This window comes from Eulemur rufifrons, chromosome 15, assembly GCF_041146395.1.
Source record: "Eulemur rufifrons isolate Redbay chromosome 15, OSU_ERuf_1, whole genome shotgun sequence".
NCBI classification, from domain to species: Eukaryota; Metazoa; Chordata; class Mammalia; order Primates; family Lemuridae; genus Eulemur; species Eulemur rufifrons.
Genome location: NC_090997.1, coordinates 42,366,321 through 42,387,309, shown reverse-complemented (window position 1 = coordinate 42,387,309; position 20,989 = coordinate 42,366,321). Strand labels below are relative to the sequence as shown.

Sequence of the window (20,989 nt, the reverse complement as noted above, 5' to 3'; positions counted from 1 at the left end):
AAAAATATTCCATATTTGCCAAATTTCTTGGATCCCCTTTGGGCAGAAATGGAAAATACTAGCAAATTCTGGCCTTTAGGCTCCACTTTTCAAAAATTCATGTAAATCACTTTTATTTAAACATTTTGTTTTAATTCTAGAGATCCTTTAATGTAGTACAGTAAGCATTAAACACCCATGGTATTTTACTACTGGATTTAAGGACAACAGAGGAGTATTAAAGTGAAAGTTAGTTTATTCATCATTTATTTGAAACTCCTAAAATTTAAGAGCCCTACAATTGACTTCTTTTCTCAATTATAGATAATTATTTAATGGGTTTTTCACCATCTGCTAGCAAACCCATAATAATAAATGGGTGCTTGGTAACATAAGGGGATTTTCTTCATTATCTAATATGATAATATTAATCTGTAACTACAACATCCAATTGGGATCAGAAGGAAATAGCACATGTTACAAGATTCAGTCTAGAAAATTAAATATTGTCATTCTTTGCAAAATTATAACTAAAGATAAATTCTTAATTTAATGAAGAGAACAAAATCAGCCTTTGTAAGTCCTAATATTTATAATACAATGAAGACATTTGTAAATGGCACCTATTTTAAATTCTAACATTTAGTTCTAGTGTAGGGCTAAAAAAGGCCAAACTACCATAGTAATTACAAAATATTTCATTTTATTAATAATTTATATACAAATAAATTAGTTTAAAAGAATTATGATACATTTATATACTAAATTTAAATCCTACAAGCTTTGAATGTCACCAAAAGTAACTAATCACATTAATTTTCACAGGTCAACTCCTCAATTTCATCTTCGCTATCAGAATCTTCATAAAATGAAATTGTGGCTTGAATTGGAAAATTTTTCAGAAGAGCCTCTCCTTCCTGATAGAGGTAATCATAACACTTTGATTTTGGCCAAAATAGTCTGAAAGAAGCAGACAACATAATATGGGTTTTTGTTTTTTGTTTGTTTAACATTCAGAATCCTTACACTCATGAAATGGTCAAATTTCAAGAGATCCATATATTTAACAATTGATTTATGCATTTAGACATAGTCTTGAGATAGAGAGTTTAAAAATGCAACAGCTTTCATCAAGTCTACTTGCCAAAGTATCAATACCAGGTTGATTATTTTAAATCTTTTATCCAAGCTTTAGAATGGATCAAAAAAATTCACACTAAACCCTGTGTAAGCATAAGATCAATATTTAGGTTTCTTTAGCATTATGGATATATTTATTCTTAAAATGCACAGATGATTTGTCTTCCAGTTTCCAGATTCCTTTGGAAAAATGAATTCTACCACTACATTAAAAATTCTGATGATAGCCAACTTTGTAAAAATGACAAAATCTTATACACCTTACACAAAGGTGAAAGCCACCTACTATCTTGCTTAAAACTCACAGATTTAACTCTTAGTTATAGATGTAGCCATTGTAAGCTCAGAAAATTACCAAAAAAAAAAAAAAATTTAAGATTTGTCTATGTATTCACAACTTGAGGCATAGAAAGGCTACTTCTGACGCCAACCTTGATCCCATCTCCCTCCTCTCTCCCTATTCAACTAAATTTGATTCTTCTCAGTCTCCTTTGAGGACTTCTCTTAGATGTATACTGGTTAGATGCTGGCCTTCTCCCAGGGCTTCATTGAAAATGATCAGCTCTCCCCTCTACACCCACTAGGATGACCTGACCCACTGTCAGGATTTCCTCAACCCTTCTTTCTATAGACCCCCAAGTCTGTATTTCCACTTAAGATCTTGACTCTGGGCCCCTGACTTATATATGAAACTCTCTACTGTATATTTCTATTTCGATGCCCCATAGGCATATTAAATATGATAAATGGAAAATTGGGCTCATTATCTTGCTCCCCAAATCTATTTTAAGCCCTACTGTCGATTCTCTTAGTACAGTATTCACCTGGTCACCAGACACAAACATGGGAGCCATTCTGGCTTTTTACCTCTGCTTCATCTATCATATCCAATACATCATAAAGCCTAATCTATCTTGTCACCTAAGTATTCCCCAAGTTCACCCAGTCCCACCCCCACTTCTAATGTCTTAGAATGACTCTTCATCATTTCTTACCCGAAAAATTGCAAAGCTTCCAATTCCACTTTTCATGTTCCAACTAGGACTATATAACATTTCCTTAGTGATTTTTCTGATACATAAATCTGATCACACCACTCTTCTGGTTAAAATCATTTAAGTAATCCTCAATGTCACCTACAGAATAAAGCCCATGGGCTCCCAACACTACATGCAGGATCAGGATAAAACTCAAAGGTCTACAAGATCTGGCCTCTGGCCATCCTCCTGGAATGACCACAGATTCACACACATAAATTCTAGTTCCTTGGAGCTCCCAGAAGGAGCCATACTGTTCCATGATCCTGCATCTCTTTTCCTATGTTGTTTCTTCTGCCCTTCCTCCCCCACCTTCCGTTCATGTGGCTAACTTCAAGACTCAGGAAGATAACCACAACCTACCATGCACACTCCCCCGACACCTCCCTCTAACCCTGACAGAGTGGCACTTCATACCGTGTCCATATTGTAAAGCTGACCAAATTAAACTCCTATACAACCCTTGCCATGTGCTGTGATTATTTTTTCCTGAGTCCTTCACTAGTCTAGCACATGGTAGGAAATTAATCAACATATATTGACTACTGTGTGCTATTGATAAACACATACACACTTTACAAACATCATATAGCTCTTCATTTAACAGCTCTCTGAAGCAGGAAAACTGCAGAATTATTAACCTTTCACCTGAATAAAAGCTACGATGAATTTAGAAAGGCTGACTTCCTGTGGCTGAAATAGTAAATTAGCTCCTTACCGTTATGTTAAATAACTTTTGAGCCCTTTTACAATTATCCTTAGTAATCTTTAGGATTTTTATTATATTTCCATTTTCTCTTGTATATCAAGCTTGATTTGCTGTAAAACTGTAGCTATTAATCTAAACATATACACTATGCCTGATGTGAAGTCAATTTCATTTGGACCCTTGGATTAAAAAAAACCAAAAACTGTTTTGCAGGCACAAGATGTTACCATTCTTTTACTATACCATCCACTTTCCCTCTTCGTAATATATTCCTTAAGCATTTACTGAGTATGTACTGATTAACACTTTTAGGTGAAAGCGTGAGCTCCTATATTTTTCAAATCGATGAGTAACGGACCTCTGCGAGTGGGAAGGTAAAATAACCTTGAAGATTTTTCCAAGAGAGAGAAACTGCAGGACCAACTGCTGATCTGGGCTGTGCGGTGCCCCTGGCTCCTCCCTAGGGCTGGAGGGGCGGGAGACCTTTGGTGAGGCCCATCACTCACCTGACTGGGTGTCTGTATTGGGACAGCTTTCCTGAGGCTGCGGTCATTCCAGGGCCATCAGGCATCTGGGGACGAAAGGAGATGAATCGCAGTTACCACCCACCTCTTTCCAGGAAGTGGAAACGTGCAGGACACAGCGTTCCTCGTGCCTGCAGCGAATGTGACCCCAGGGCTCTCAGCAGCCTTGCTCCCGGCGGGATTCGTGTGGCCCAGTCGCTCCGAGGGACACATCCGCCGCGTCAGCACCGTTAGGACCACTAGCAGGCGCGATCTTAAGCGAGGGGCAGGAGGGATGCATGTGTCCCTTGGGCCCAGCGTCCCCGGCCCTTGATCCTCTGCACCTCTGTACCCCTGCGAAGCGCAGCCCGCCACGCGCGGCTCACTCACCGCCTCCGCGGCGTGGTGCGGCGCCGCTTCCCCTTTCTTGCCTCGGGCGTCAACCCAGGGTCTCCAGAAGCCTGCGGATCTGCGGGATGGGGAGCACAAAGCGCGCAGAGGGACGTGAGCCCAGACCTGGGAGAATCTACCAAAGCCAAGCGCTGGCACCACAGTGTCGGGGGTTGGAGAGCCGAGGGGAGGAGCTGGGGAGGCGCGGGCTGGAAGGACGCGGGAGGAGGGGGTGAGGCGCAGGGCCGCGCCAGGAGCCTACCCGGAGTCCGCGCCCCCGCGCCGTGCAGGGCCATAGGGGGCGGCGCGCTGGCCCCCTCCGCTCTCTGCGCTCTCCGCGCTCCCCGCACTCTCCATAACTCAGTGGGGCTCGGCGGCTGCTGCCGGCGGCTCGCGGGCAATCCTGGCCCTTTCCACCAGGTCCGGAACCCGAGCTTTATATAGCCCTCGCCGCCTGCTGCAGATCGCGAGGTTCGCTCCCTCTCCGCCCTTCTCTCCCCTGCTAGCCGCATAAACAAAAAGGCTGCGCGTGAAGGCGCACCGGGCTGAACTCGGGGTGCGAACGCGTGCAACTCCCAAATGGCCGAGGAAGGGGGTTTGTCGAGCGAGTGTTAATCGCCCTTCGACACATGGCTGCGGTGAAAAACAACATTCGCCCGAGCAGCCAATTTCCACGTGAAAAGGCCAAGAGGGGATAAAATTAAGCGATTCTACACATTTTGTGTATTTCTGCAAAAGGGACAAGTGGCTGGGTAATTGCTTCACTCGCCCGAGTCTCACGGCTTGGGCTTTGGCAAATGCAACTGACTGCATCCCTTGTTCTAAAAGCTGAGATGAGGACTAATATGAAAAAGGAAGGGACTTAATTCCTCATTCTGGAACAATTTTTTAAAAATGGACAAATTAATGGACTCTATAAGAAAGGAATGTCGGGGTGGTGTTCTTTTTTTAATGCATTGATAAACTAGGTTTGTACATCTACCTATTGTTATTTGAGATAATAGAAAAGTATTGTCAACAAGAGGTGAAGTATAAAAGGTTGACCGTTTCTGGCCAAGAAGGCCAGACTGGAGTCATGTGATATGGGCATATAACTCTACAGTATCTTCTTCTATCTTTGTGATTTCTCCAACATTTTATCAGTATCCTTGCTACAAGAAGTCTTGAGTTCATCTATACAGCTCTGTCACTGCTTAGTATTTGGTCACTCAATGATAATTAGAAAATTCATTTGGGATTTTGAATGGAATAATAATGAAATCTTGAAAACATGAAAGAAGAGAAGTCAATCTCTCTGTGCCCCTGTTTCTCTTATTTGAGTTACCCCTCACTTATCTACAGAGGTCCACTAAACTTGGTAAAAAGTATTATGCTTCAAAGGAAAGATGACATATAGATGTTAGAATTTTTTTCAGAATGTTTTAAATAATGGACTTGAACTTTCTCTTAAAAGTTGTAGATAAAAACCTTGAGTGTAAACTGTAGTGTCTCTGCTATTCATTCAGTTACTGCATAGGAAAATAATCCATTTAATTAGTACCTAAGGGCCTGTAATGATCTACCTGCCAAGAAGGTGAGATTTGGTTTGCTTCTGATAATGAAATCAGTAAATATAGATACCTAATGCGCATCTCAACGCCGTAGAGTTACTGTTAGGCTAAATAAAATAAAGCTGCCAGACACAGAGTAAGCCCTCAACAGATTTTAAGCCATTTAAAAAATATAAGCCCTTAACAGATGTTAAGCTATCTGATAAAATGGCTTATCATTTCTATTCCATAAACACCTTTTTGAGGTGTCTGTAATGTGCTAAGTACTATACTTTCCAGATATGGTGAATAAGATTCTCCTCCTATCCCCAGGATTATAACCATTACAATCTATGGCCATTACAATGGCCACATAAGCAAAGATTTTCTAAAAATGACACACTCAATAGCAAAAGCACATTTTAGGCAGAGAAGTAACAAAAGGGAGGCACTTAAAAAGTCTGTTTGGGACAACCAGGAAAACCTTCATAGAGTCTAAATTGAGATTTTTACAAGGATCAAAGGATAGTACTGTGTGTTGAAAGGGTGGGAGGAAAAGGATCAGGATATCACTGGAGAAGAGATGTGGCTGAAGAGATAGAAAGGACGTAGACTCTTAAGAGCCTAGTAAGCTATGCTAAGACATTTTGACTTTATTCCGTAAGCACAGAATAGATCTTAAGCTGGAGAGTACAATGGTCAAAGTTCGCATTTTGTAAAAATCACTCTGGCAGCCATATGGAAGACAGATTTAGGCAATACTTATAGTGGAGATAAAGAATCCATTTAAAAGGTCCCTGTCATAGTCTAGGCAAGAGATAAGAAAATGTACACTAAGAATGGAGATGAAAGGATCAATTTGAAGGATACTTAGGAAATAGAATTTATAAAACTACCTGAGTCATAAAATGTGGGTTGACATGAAAGTGGAGTCCAGATATGCTCGCAGGTTTCCAGTCTGATTGAATAGATGGTGATGGCTCAAAGACAAAGAAAACAGGGAATATAGTATTAGCAGTGGGTGAGATACTTTTATGTTGTTTTATTCTGTTAATGATGCACAGGAAAAAATAATGAATTTGGTTTTGGATCTTGAATCAGTCGGGATGGTCTGGGCTATATGGCAGTAACAGATAACTCCAAAATCCCCCAGGCTTAAAATAGCAAAGGTTTATTTCTCACTCATGCTATATATCCATTTTTGGTTGTTGGCTGGACATCTATTCCACATCATCTTCACTTAAGGATGCAAGCTGATGGAGCCTCTTACTTCTGAAATGTTGCCAGTTGTCATAACAGGGGGAAGGTAATAAAATTATTTGTGTGCCAGTTTTCAGAGGTTTCTGCCTAGAAGTGACACACATTTCACTGGCCAAAACAAGTCACATGACATATCCAGTTTCAAAAGAGCAAGAAAGTGCTATTCTACCGTGTACCTGAAAAGAGGAAAAACAGAAATAAACAGCATGTAAGAGTACCAGAATCTGCCCTTCTGGCTACTGAATATTCAGTTCACCTTCCTTCCTACATTTAAAATACAGTCATCTAAGAAAAAGAATCCATAAGTGATCCAATAGATTTGAGAAGGCTTAGTAACATGTAGGTGGAGAAGATATCCAGGAGACAGCCAAAGATAAGGGGTCTATAGTTCAGTGGAGAATTTAAGGCTAAAGACTAAAATGTTATCAGCAAAGAAGTGGTAATTAAAACAATAGGAATTGGCCGGGCGCGGTGGCTCACGCCTGTAATCCTAGCACCCTGGGAGGCCGAGGCGGGTGCATCGCTCAAGGTCCGGAGTTCAAGACCAGCTTGAGCAAGAGCAAGACCCCCGTCTCTACTAAAAAAATAGAAAGAAATTATCTGGCCAACTAAAATACATATAGAAAAAATTAATAAAATAGAAAGAAATTATCTGGCCAACTAAAATACATATAGAAAAAATTAGCCGGGCATGGTGGCACATGCCTGTAGTCCCAGCTACTCGGGTGGCTGAGGCGGTAGGATCACTTAAGCCCAGGAGTTTGAGGTTGCTGTGAGCTAGGCTGACGCCACGGCACTCACTCTAGCCCAGGCAACAAAGCAAGACTCTGTCTCAAAAAAAAAAAAACAAACAAAAAAAACAATAGGAATTGATTAGTTTTCCCAGGGAAATTTTGTAGCTTGAGAATAGGACCAAGGACATAGGTCTAGAGATCAACATCTGATTGATTGTAAAGTGAGGGGATATGAAAGATACAAAGTCACTGTGAAGGAGTGGTGAAGGTAATAGAAGGCGCATTGGTGGAGCAGGTGTGGTGGAAACTTGGGATGAAAGAATTCCAACAAGGCAGGAGAGATCCAAGGCAGTAAGTGCTAGCAAGGGGTCAAATAACGTAAGCACAAGTGTTAATTAGATTTGGCAATTAAGGAGTTACAAAGCGACTTTAGAACAACATCATTTGACTGTATGGGGGCATAAGTTTTTTTAATAGCAAGTTGAGTTGTAGAATAGAGGTGAAGAAAGGAAAACAGTGAGTTGAGGCTACCCTTTAGAGAGGGAAAAAGAGGAGGGGATGTTGGGTCAGTAAAGGGGTTTGTTTTTAGGGTGCAAGAGACAAAAAGTATGTTCATCACGTGAAGAGAGGAGAGGCTTCTGGGGAGAGGGGGCTGGATGATGGTTCATTATCCCCAAGGAGAAAGGAAGAAAGGAAGAAACCAATAGTCCTGGAGAGGATCCTTCATGAGGTTGGAGCATGTGAATCAGTGATGGCAGTGATCCAGGTCTGGGAACGCCCAAGAAAAAGGCTTAATCAAGTAACTAGCTCTGATGTGGGGAAGATGGCGTATAGTGTGATGATGAGAAACTATCAGTTGACTTAAAATTGTGAAAAAAATGTATTACTGTAGGGAAAAAAGGGACAACCAATTCATAAAAATATGGCAAGATTTATACTTGATCAAATTTAGGTAAATTGAGAAATAGAAATATGGATTATTGGAAATAGATCTTAAACTTACCATTTATACACTTATTCCATTTATACCACCTATTTATACCCATCTTGAAGCTGACTTCCGGTGTGGGCAAGACTAAAATGCTATTTTTCTTTTTGTTTTTTGCATAGTTTATCATTTCCATCAAACATGGGATTTTCTAACTGAATCATGAAGGAAAATAATAATTTTAAGCTGTGCCAGAAGAAGAGAACCATCAGTATAATTTTCAGGGACATTATATTTATTATTTTAGAACAGATGTATGTACCTCTTAAGTAAGCTTTAGGAGTATGAGAATGTAAAGTCTTATAAAATAAATATAAAGAGTTACAGAATTATAATACAATCTGAGGCATAACTTATTCATGTTACAATTTAGATTTATTTTAGAATTTGATACTGAGTTCCGCTAGTGCATTTAAAATATGTACTTTATGTAATATAACAACCCACTTTTCATAACGCACCAATGGGGTGGGCCAACCTACATAATCTGTTAGGACAAAATATTTTAAAACTCCATTTATTCAAAGACTATGTATTGAACACCTACTGTGTGCAAGGAGCTAGTCTAGGAGTTTGGGATATGTCAGTGAAGAAAACAGACAAACTCCCATATTTATGGGAGACAAGCTCCCATATAGAGCTACATTCTAACAGACATCTAAACCACCAAGCTTTATATTTGACTAAGAGAAAGTATTATAAATTCACCTTATACTTGGTACATTTGTATCTAATGTGCTTTTTTTTAAAAAAAAAATCTTTGAATGTTTGCATGACTATAAAATGTGAGAAAGGAAGTATACCCTGGAGAGAAGGTGCTAGGCGACGGTCCCTAAGAAGGAAGAAAGAAGAAATCAAGACTACAATTAAAAACCGGATATGAGCTTCTACATTATCCAGGAAACAGTAACCAATGAAAAGAAAAATTTGAGCCTAACAAAAAGAAAAATTGGAGCTTGAACTAGGCTCCCATTTTGAAGATGATGGGTGTTGGCCCACCCTTCTTGATGACCTCAGCTCGGGTATAACTTATTCCGCACTTAGAAACCAAGGTGAAAAACAGAAGTGTGAAGGAATGAGAGGAATATAATGACTCACAGCTGCTGTTGCCACCATGTGCCTCCTGAATAATGCCAGCTTTGCTTGTAACAAGAGCAAGGTTAATATCAGTTTGTACGCATCCCCTCTTATTTGAGATTTTATGAATATTATTTAAGGAAAACTGTAACACCTGCCTAATTAGCTAGATTCCATTTTTAAAAAAAAATTGTACATCTAAAATGTGCTCCTTTCTAGTCAAATTATTGATTTGCATCTGAATGCCAACACACTCAAGTGTGTTAATGTTTTTGTATTCTATTTCAATTATGTAATTAGGATTTCATGCAGAAAAGTTGTGAAAAATTAAATACAGAACTCCAAACATAATGTGTATGGGCAATTTTTTAGAGGATGGTGGAAATGTTCTAAAATTAGATTGTGGTGATGGTTGCACAATTCTGTAAATGTACTAAATGTCATTAACTTGTACAGTTAAAACAGGTGAACTTTACGATGTGCGAAGTGAAGTTCAATATAAAAACCTTAGATATGACATTAAAGGATTGATTCTTAACCGTACTCAGTCTGGGCTTGAAGCACTAAACACCACAGTTAAAAGCAATCCTACTTTAAATGTTTCTGATTTGCAGGTTTCAAAAACATGTATCTTTGGTAGAGAAAGTGAGTTCTAATGTCTCTTATAATTTTAGAATTTGTTTTAAAGAATACACTGTTCTCTGGGCAGTACTAGATAGTTTTGCTGCAGTGCAGTCTTTTGGACACTGCACTTGGATGCTCTGACTCGTGGTGATCAGAGTAAGTCCTTTAGAAAGATTGGACTGGATTTGCAGTAAGGACCTCAGCCTCCAAACTAGGACGTACAGTCATTTACTGTCAGGTCTTTGTCAGAAAAGCCTTCCCTATTGCTGACTTGCCAAAACCCAGGACCTCACACTGAAGCTGCTATAAAAGGAACATTTGCATCACTCTCAGTTGAGGCTGAACTAAAGAGCAAGCAAGTAAGCTCAAGTGACTAGGAATTTCATTTTGGATTCTTAGTAGGTTAAACACATGAATATGTTCTAAACTCACTAGTAAGCCAAAAATACTCTAGTTTTTTCCTTGCAAATGGATTGGAACTTTCGTGGTCAACATTTTATGCCAATAAAATCTCATTTGAGACAGTTGATCTAATAGAAATCTTTTTTCAGCTTAAAGATTAGATCCTCAGTGAAAGGTGGCATTTCCAAGCTTCAGGCATTTGAGAATATTCTCAGGTTTAAGACAAAGATAACAGTTGTGGTAAAAACTGACTTAGAACGAGCAGAGCTGGCATGTGTTGTTTTAAACTAAGAAGGTGCTCACAGATGGCTCAGAGAGAGATTTAGCAAGTCTGTGCTAATCACACTCATACATGGGAATATCTCCATTGAGAACAGCCAGATTTCAATGTGCTTCTCATATAATTTTTTTATTTGGTTAATAATGACAATAAAGTATTTAATGTAGTCAAGTATTTAATAAAATATTCAAGGGCCTAAAATATTTCATGCTTCATATTATAGTTACAACTGGATGTGTATTAATAAAACCGCAAGCAGAGTTCATGAGAGGGTTCTAATTCAAAGTATATTGAAGACACAAAATATTTGCAGTTCAGCTTTGAACAAATAAACTATTGTGGGTTCTTGATGGCTTCAGATCTAGATGTTTTTAAGCTTCTATATAACCCCAAATAAGTTAATTTCTCATACCTAATAAATTATGTAAAATAAAAATATAGTATGTAAAAAAGTATCCATCTGACATAAATAGATGTCTGTCCCATTATAAACTATATTTTACCATGTTTTGCCACATCTGACACTTTATGTTAAATGTTCACTAATTATATGAATTTCATATCCTGTGTCATTAAACATCATTGGACAAAATATGACAAACACCAAGATTTGTTTTAAAATTTTATTTCAGAATGTAACATAAAATGTTTCAATGAGAGATGACTCAGGAAAGAAAACTAGATTCACTTAACAAATATTTATTGATCAGCTATTATATGAGCCAAGCACTGGGTTAAGCTTTGAGCATACAGTATAGAATAAGACCAACATGTTTTCCAGAACTCACAGTTCTTACATTCTAGGTGGGAGACAGAAAATGAACAAATACATGAAGGAGATAATTACAGATTTGCAAGAGTTCTAATTCTGTAGACAGAATTAGAAGAGTGATTTAATAAAACGTAATTGGAGGAGGCCTCTTTCAAACAGGGTGGTCAGGAAAGGCCTCTGAAGAGATGACATTTAAGCTGAAACCTGAAGGAAAAATGACAGAGGACCATTTCCTAAATTATCCATAAATTATTCCTGCCATAGTAAAATTATAGCAGAAAGTATCTCTCTGCCCTGGCTGGCTCATACTATTAATAGGAGACCAGACAGCTGGTGTGTGGGTTGTTCCAGAGAAAGAAGGCCATATTGGATAATATATGTCTGTATTTGTTTCTGACTTTTATTAATTACTGAGACTAGAGAATTACTTTGATTATAAAATGAAATTTATATTCTTTAAGTATGTAAATGACTCCCAGTTTAATGGGACAGCCAAATTTTAACTGAAAATATTAGGTTTAAAAGGTAGGATACTATAATAAATCAGCAATGACAAGTGCATGATAATTTCAGTAAGGACACAAAAATATAGTAGTATGAGATTGAGTAGAACTGAATTTTTGTTATTATTGAATGAAATTTATAGAAAACTATCAACTAAGAATGAATTATCAGCGAAGATTTAAGAAAACAAGACTACAAATCTTTAATTCTGTTAGGAATTTACTAAGTTCTCCATGACTACTGATTAACAGACAGAAGGAAAACAGGCAAGTATGATCTTTATAAAACTTCTCTGAATGTTATCTACTATCCTATGATAATCTTAGTTATAGCCATGAGACCTTATTGGTTGCCTATTCTATAGCTATTCCCCACTCCCACCCTCATTCTTGTTAAATGAAGCCCAATTTTGTGCAAATATCAAGAAATCAAGTGCTTTTGGAAAAGCTGAGTCCTTCCTCAACCACAAAGAGAGAATCATGATTAGTCTAAGCCAATCGTGATAACTTCATTTTCCTTGCCAATGATTGGTTTAAGTAGTCGTGTGATCTAATTCTAACCAATGGTACTTGAAAAGGAGTCAGTCTTAGGGTGACAAGGTGCTTCTGGGAAAAGTCTTACTGTCTAAAAGAAAGCATGGAAAGAAACATTCCACTTCTCCATATTTTACCTCCCCATCTTGTATTTATTTTTTTATGTCGGATTTGAAGCTTATGAGGAGAGCCAGTTTACACGTGTCAAGATGCTGAAACTAAGATATTAGAAGGATGTAAAAATTCTGGAAATAATTTTGATGCCATTGAGCCTATGAAATAGCCATCTATGGAAATATCCAACCTCTGGGCTTGTTGTTATATGAGAATATAAATTTGCTTATTTTAACTTTAGCCTCTTTTAGGTGAGTTTTAGTTATTTGCAGCTATATGTGTCCTTATTCAATGAATAACTTTATTTTCAGGTATGATTCAGTAGATTAAAGGAACATACTCTCTTGTAATCCAAATATGCAGTTGATTTGGTGTTTCAATATAGATAGGTCAAACTATCCTTCACAGCAATGAGATAAGTTTTTACAAAGCTATTCTCCTAGTGTACATAAATACAAGTTGTTATCATTATCTCATTAATCCTTAAAATAGTCACAGAAAAAATGTCATTTAGTAGTTCTCTCCTATGAAAGATTAAACTGAAACTTACCAAGCAAGGTGTTAAGACAGTGGTTCTCAAACATTTTGGTCTTGGGAACCATTTAAACTCTTAAAATTATTGAAGGTAATTATTTCAAAACAACAAGTTAAAATAAAAATTGAAGATCCCAAAGACCTTGGGTTTATGTAGATTGTGTCTGTCAGTATTTACTATATTCAAAATTAAAACTGAGAAAATTTTAAATAATATATACATACTAATTCCTTTGAAATGACAATTACCTATTGCATATTAACATAAATTTATATTTATTTCTTAAATTACTGTATTTTTAAAAACTTATTTCTTTGGCAAATCTCTGTAAGTTCTGGCTTAATGTAAGACAACTGGATTCTCATGTCTGCTCTGCATTCAATCTGTTAGAATATGTTGTCTTGATTGAAGTATATAGAGAAAATCCAGTCTCAATCAGATGTCTTTGCAAAAGGAAGGATTTTGTGTACCATTTAACTGCATTCTAGAGATTCCCCAGGAGTCCTGCATACTGCTCAAACCATTGATCTTAGATAACATAGTCAGACTACACTGACAAGACTTTGAAAAGTCATGTTGATTTGTTTTTTATCATCAAAAGAGACAAAGAAGAAGGGTAAAAGGACCTGTGCCTGATATCTTTTAAGAAGGTATCTTGGAAGTTGCCATATAACTTTTCTTTTTAGTCTCTTTGGTCAGAATTTAGCAACATAGCCACATATAGCTACAAGAGAAGTGGGAAATATAGCCTTTATTGTGAGCAAACATTGTTCCTACCTAGAATCAGGGGGAACAAAGTTACCAAAAAGTAATGGAAGGATGAATATTGATGTGGCAACTAGCAGATTCTGCCACACTGTTCTATAGAAGATTCTACTTAAAACCACTTGCAAGAAATTTTATCAGAAGAATAATTCTTAAAGCAGTTGATTCCCTACCTCATACTTCCAGATTCAGTGGAGCCTGGGAGCCTGACACTGTCTTGCCTTTGCTGATAGCACTGGGCATGGTTTGAAAGCAACGTTTCTCTAAGGTTGGATATATGAAATGATATGATAAATCGATCTACTGTGAAGATTCTTATATGACTTTTACCTAGATTTACCAATTATTAAACATTTATTCCTTTTTGTTTTATTGTTCTGTCTCCCCACACACATACACACATATTTTTTCTCAACTCTTTAAGAATAAGTTGCAGACATGCCCCTTTACCCCTAAATACTTCAGTGTGTATATACTAAAATCAAGGACAATCCCTTTCATAACCACAGCACAACTGACAAAATCAGAAAATCTACATCGATATGATGACAATTATGTATCCCCAGTTAATATTCAACTGTTACCAATTGCCCCAATAGTGTCTTTTGTACCTTCTTTCTTTTCCTGGACCAGGATCTAATCCAGCATTATGCACTGAATATAGTTTGCATGGTCTTTAGTCTCCTTTAATCACGATAGGTCCTCAGCCTTTCTTTGCCTTTTATAATCTTAGCATTTTTTAAGAATATTGATCAATCACTTTGTAGAATATTCGACAATTTGAGTGTCTGTGATGTTTCTCAAGATTAATTCAGGTTATGCAAATTTGGGAGGAACAACTCAGTGGCAACACTGTGTCTTTTTCAGTGCACTCTAACAGGTGGCACATGATGTGGCTTTGACTTATTATTGTGATACTACTTTTATTCATGTGCTTAAGGTTGTGTCTGCCAGGTTTCTCCACTGGGAAGCTACTTTCCCTTTGTAATTAATAAGTAGTTATGGGAAGATACTTTAAGACCATATTAATACCCTGTTTCTCATTAAACTTTTACCACTAGTTTTGGCATTCATTGATGATTCTTGCCTAAACTTATTACTGTGATGGTGCTTTCAAAATGATGGCTTTCTAGCTCCATCATTCCTCCTAAATGCATTAGTTGGCATTTTAGAGCTTAGTATTTTGATTTTTAAAATTTCAACAATCTTATCCTTCAGAATTCTGTTTGATATTTCAATCTATGGGCATGGAAAAGAATAAATCAACGTACGGTATTTGTAAATGAAGCCCTTGAAATTATGTCTTTAAAAACAATATAATTTTGATGGGCTTTTTTAAATAGAAAAATGAAGTAAGTGGTAGGCATATTATACTATCAGAGATTTGGAAGAATTTTTAAAATTATTTTAGATAAACTGAGGCAGCAGGAAGTTAAATAACTTATCCAAGATTGCTTAGGGATAGGCAACTACAGAGCTAAAGTTTGGACTCCAGCAACTCGACTTCAGAGATGGTGCTCTATACCCACTGTATTATAAATAATCAGTGGCCAAAGCCAAGCCCTGGAAGTGCACATTCAACTGTATTGCTGGTCTGTGGTGAGCAGGGCTCCTCTCCTGGGCTGGGGTTCATGCTCACGGATTCATCCAGTTCCCAGAGCAGCAGATTAGCACAAGCAAGTCTGGTCTCACTTCCAGGAGACCCTGAAGTTGTATCTATGAGTGATAGCTAAGAAAGGTTATATTGAAATAGATACCTACATATTAAAAGTTCTGGAACCTATATGGAAACTGATTATTTAGTCTATCTAAAGTTTTCAGGGTATAAGATACTTCTTTGTAATAGGTCTATTTAATACCCCTTATAAGAAACAATGGTGATATAGCACCTCTTGTATTTTCCTGGAAAGAGTTGGAACCCATTCTACTAAGTGAAGTATCCCAAGACTGGAAAAATAAACACCACATGTACTCACCATCAAATTGGTTTCACTGATCATCACCTAAGAGCACATTTAGGAATAACGTTGATCGGGTGTCGGGCAGATGTGGGTGAGGGAGAGGATGGGTGTATATATACATAATAAGTGTGATGTGCACTGTCTAGGGGATGGACACGTTTGAAGCTCTGACTCAGGGGCGTGAGGGGGGGCAAGGGCAATATACATAACCTAAACTTTTGTACCCCCACAATATGCTGAAATAAGAATAAAAAAAATTGGACCTTAAAAAAAAAGATTTGACATAAAATGTTCTTATCCAAAGGAAAAAAAAAATACCCATATCATTTCAGTACAGTACCTCACTCACACCTCAGCTGTGCCTGTTGTTCTCAAATCCAGAACTTTCCGGGGTTGACCTTTCCAGTCTTCAGCAGTGGTCGGGGAAGGGCATTTGCCTGGTGCATGTGTGAGGAAGGGGGTCTAAGTGTTGCAGATACAGACTTTCAACTAATTCTGTTTTCCGAATCTCCCCACAGTCTCATCTTCAAAAGTGCCTGGAACCTCCAATTCTTGAGCCTTCCCAGGGCTCTGCAGCATGAGTCAGCTTGTTTCTGGCTGTTGCCTTCTCCCACTGCTGGTTTAGGTGTCAGCTTTCTTCAGACTGATGAGTCAGTAGCTGGTCCTCCATCCATTCCTCTGCTCTTCGCCCTTGAGCACATATGCCTCTTTTGTTTGCCTTTACCATCATTTAAGTAGGGTTTATGAGGAAACTGAGATAAATGCAGGTGTTTAGTCCACATTTCTAGATATCACCTTAATTATTTCATTAAAGTTAGATTGGATTGAAGCAGAACCAAGAAAATCTCTATGTCAGTATAAAATCAGATGCATATACTCTTATTTTGATCAGACTACTACTGATAAGCTGCTGAGGCAGAAATTGGAGGGATTTTTTTGGCTGAATCAATGTTAATTCCAGCAAGATGATGTCAGAGCTGGTTTCTATAGACAATTCCACCTACAAATGTGCCATTAATACTCACAATACACATATGTACACATAATACACATGATATCTACTGGTTGTTGAATCCAGTGGTTTGTTACACAGATTAGTAGAGATTCACATGATGATTTCAAACTTGATTGTTTGGGGAGGATTATGGCATCTTTTCTCCACCCTGCCTTGCTCTTAACTCTGTCTCCTATCTCGTTCAGTAATTGTTCTGTCAGAGTGTAGCCATGGCTAGCTTAAGGAAGAGGGAATTTATTGGGAGGATATGTGAGGCTCATAGACTCAAGGGGAGGCTAAGATTCAAGCTAGAGAATGACAAGAACAAGTAAACTCAGAAGGGCTGATGCAGGAAGCAAGGAATAAAGACTACTTTCTAAAAGGGACAACCTGGTCAGAATGCTACTGCTGAGGCCACCACTATATAAGCTAGATCACCAAATTGCCCCTATCCTTGCTATACGCTTTCAAGATTTGAGGTCTGGAGATGTCCTCTACCTGGTCTAAGCCGCTACAAGGGGATGTTATCAAGTTGTGCACTACTGTGGGAAACTGGACTTGATCCTGCCAGGGACCTTCTGAGGTGTGTAGAGCCTGCCTCTTAGAATCGTCCACTCACCAATAAGCTGAGCTGAGGTCTGGCAGAGGACAGATCTGTCCCCCTGAGTTTCAGCTTCTGAGAAATGGGAGATCAGAGCCAGGAATTTCTGTCCCCAGCAATTCCCCATAAAGAGATCAGGTTGCTGACAGGAAGGGGGCTGTGTATCAGACACCTGTAGCACCCTGCCTCACATCCTGTTGGCCTCAGCAGTGTTTGCAGCCTTGGCTTTGGCAAACAGTACCGTGTGTGCTTCAGATAGCTTCACACTGACAGCACCTTGCCTCCAATGTGCTCAGAGCATCTTTTGCTGTGTGCACAGGGGTGGCTGTTCCCACACCACAGAAGGAAACTCAGCATGGTCCCAGCAAAGCCATGAAGTCAGGGGAGTTGTTGCCATCTGGAGCCACCCTCAACCAATGGGTGATGGACATATTTCTCCCTGTGGATCCTTCAGTAGACAATTCTGAAACAGCAGCCTATGCATGTCTCCACAGGTCCTGGAGGGACCCAGCCCCAGTTGCCCACTATGGTGGATAATTTAAAAGACCCTTGTAGTAGATTTTTCTCCATCCCTGTTTTATACTTTTTGGTCCCTTATTCTTGCTCTATGTGATCACATGCTAGGTAAACATCCTGCACACCAGTCCTTGTTTCAGGCTCTGCTTTGGAGAGAACCCAGGCTAAGACACAGTAGATGCTAAGGAGCCCAAACAGAGTCTGCTCAGGGATTATGTCCATGAAAGTAGTGAGCAGCCTGTGTATGGGTCCTGTTCATTCTAATCTTAAATATTAGAAACTTAATGTGACATAGCCAAGGTGTCCATAACTGCTGTCTCATCTCAGAGACGTATGGACAGTTTGGACTCCCCAAGTACAGGTACCGGACCTTTCCACTGCCTCACTACCTTGCTGCGTGTCCAGGATGTAACTCCCCTTGGGCTCACAAGTATCCTGCGATGCAATGGGGGGTAACCAATGGATAATCAGAGGGACTCTCAGGAAAGTTCTTCTTACCAATATGTCCCTCCTACTGTCCACTTACTGGGTATGATGTTGGTGTCCCTAGATTGAAGTTCTTTGGGGGATGAAAAGAAAAATCCACTGGGTTTTAGTCATGACAGGTTAAGCTATGCTGCATTCACAAATAAAACCCAAAATTGAGTGGTTTTATACAATCAAAGTTTACTCTTCTCTTAGGCAAAGTCCAAGGAAGATGTTCCTCATTAGGTAGCTTTCCAGGGCGGGTGTCCTCCAAGATCTTTCCATCCCCAGATGGCATAGAGTGACTGTCTCCACATTTATAATCCCCAGGGTGCACTGAAAGGAAAAGCAAGATCAAGCAGAGATGATTTCTTACATTCCAGGTTGGGAAATGGCCCTCCTTACTTCCACTCACATCTCATTGGCCAGAACCAGTCACGCTGTGCCCCCTAGATCTTGGTGTCTGGAGATTCCTCGTGTGTCCAGGAGGAAATTAAAATGGCTTGGTGAGCCCAGGGCTATCTCTGCTATATCTGCGGGGAGGCTCCTGTTCTGTGGGAGCTGGGCCCTCACAGAAGAGGACTCATGCCCCTCCCCAGGCCCACTCTCTTAGCACTGGGGTCTTCCCCTCCTTGCGTCGCTGCCCCCAGGTCAATTCCTCAGGCTTCTGGGGTCCACCTGCAGTTGTCAGTCTCTTGCTCCTTCGCTCTTCAGTCTTCCCATCCCCACAACCTCTGTATCCCTCTCTGTGCCCGTGTTCTCTCACAGCAGCCTTCAATGGCTCCTTAAATCTAGAGCGTACATCAAAAGCTGCAGAAATAGTCAATTTCCTTTCTTCAAGGGCATGGAAGGCTCAGTCTTTGAACCCTCCCAGGGAGTGAGAGGAAATAATTACATTCCTTCCCTCTAATTCAGATAAGAATTGAGATAGAAAGAATAAAACACATATTCATATCCAGAATGACTGAATATTCACATTCCACTCTGACCATTTAATGTCCCCTTTTCCCCATCTCTGGTGTCCTCTTCCAGTCTTGGTCCCACCATCTCCCACCTGGACTTGTCCTGAGTCTTTCCCTCCATCCTACAGATGATGTAATCTTCTAAAATGAAAATCTGACCAAGAATTCTATAGTTCAGAAACCTGTAATAGTTCCTGAAAGTCCCAAAGATATGTTTACACTAAGCAGCATGATACCTGTTGTAGGCAGAATGATGACCCCCACCAAGCGGTTGATGTCCTAATCCCCATAATCTATGAATATGTTACTGGGTATGGTAAAATGCACTTTGCAGATATGATTAAGGACCTTGAAATGGGAAATTATCCTGGATTACCTGGCTGAGCCAATGCAATCACAAGAGTCCTTATAAGAGGGAGGCAGGAGGATAAAAATCAGTTGTAGGAGATGTGATAACAGAAGCAAGAGGTTGGCATGATGTGATGAAGGGGCCATGAGCCAAGGAATGCAGGCACCTCTGGAACCTGGAGGAGGTAAGCAATGGATTCTCCCCCATGGCCTCCAAGAAGAACCAGCTCTGCTAATACCTTAATGTTAGCCCCATAAGACTTATTTTAGAGTTTCGACTCCTAGAATTGAAAGAAAATTAATTTGAGTCACCAAATTTATGGTAATTTGTTACAGCAGCAATTAGGAAACTCATATAAGACCCAAGGCTCTTTCTATCCCAGTTCCAGGCTACTTTTCCAGCATCATCTCTAGTTCCTCTCTGCTCTATATCCTCCAACTACTGTGGAAGAATCACTGTTTTTCAAATGTCTTGAAACTCTGCCTTTGTTATTCCCCTACTGCAGCTCTTATCTACCTAATTACCTGCTAAACCCCTACTCAGGCTCCAAGGTTCAGCGCAAAAGTCCCTTTGCTCAGGACAGCCTGGTCTCATCTTCCTGCTCTCCCTGTTTCCATACCACTGTGAATACATGTATGTAATCATTTATTTGGGCCTTTCTCCTTGCCAGAGCATGAACTTCTCTCCAGAAAAGATCATATAAATATTTCTAGTTTTGAAATCAGTGCCTAAACTACAATTGGTGTTAATAAATGTTTGTTGAGGGGAATTCAATTTTACATACTTATCCATGTGAAATGTTTTAGGTGTAAGACAAACAATCTATATCAATCTGATAAGGAGAGAATTTCCCACATGATGTGGACTTCAAGTTCTATGCAATGTTAGGCAATCTTCTCACCAATACTAACATTCACCCATTTTTAAATTGTCATATGATCATAAATAATAATAATGCATTGGATAAAATCATTTAATGAATCTGGCTTAAATTTATAAATCTACTTTTAGGTAATAGGCATTATTTATATATTGTTTCTATGATGTCTACAGCATCACTTTTAAACTTGAACGTGTACGAGGACTTCAGGACAATACTGTATAATAATCACAGCAAAGTTTGATGTAATGAAGTTAACTAGCTTCTTTGAGTGAACATTTTAAGCAATTAAAGCCCTTCTGAGATTTAAACATGTCAAATCTAAGTTGAAAGATAACTTTCTCTATAGACATTATGCATAGATATATGCTCATAACATCAACCCA

At 39.0% G+C, this 20,989-nt stretch overlaps 1 protein-coding gene across 1 annotated transcript; it reads right to left on the bottom strand.

Annotated features, from left to right (window-relative positions):
* Positions 1 to 665: 665 nt before the first annotated feature.
* RIPPLY2 (ripply transcriptional repressor 2) lies at positions 666 to 4,115 on the bottom strand. The gene is made up of 4 exons (XM_069488695.1): positions 4,021 to 4,115; positions 3,759 to 3,837; positions 3,372 to 3,436; positions 666 to 939 (listed from the first exon to the last, which is right to left on the bottom strand). Exons 1-4 carry the CDS (start codon positions 4,113 to 4,115, stop codon positions 792 to 794), a joined length of 387 nt encoding a protein of 128 aa, XP_069344796.1. The 3' UTR covers positions 666 to 791.
* Between the last annotated feature and the right edge of the window lie 16,874 nt (positions 4,116 to 20,989).

Excerpts from the sequence above, each read along its gene's own strand:
- RIPPLY2 (XM_069488695.1), bottom strand. The coding sequence starts at position 4,115 with ATGGAGAGTGCGGGGAGCGCGGAGAGCGCAGAGAGCGGAGGGGGCCAG. Across the intron at positions 3,838-4,020 it reads CGCGGGGGCGCGGACTCCGG|ATCCGCAGGCTTCTGGAGAC; the intron begins GTAGGCTCCTGG and ends CCCATCCCGCAG. Across the intron at positions 940-3,371 it reads CAATACAGACACCCAGTCAG|ACTATTTTGGCCAAAATCAA; the intron begins GTGAGTGATGGG and ends TGCTTCTTTCAG.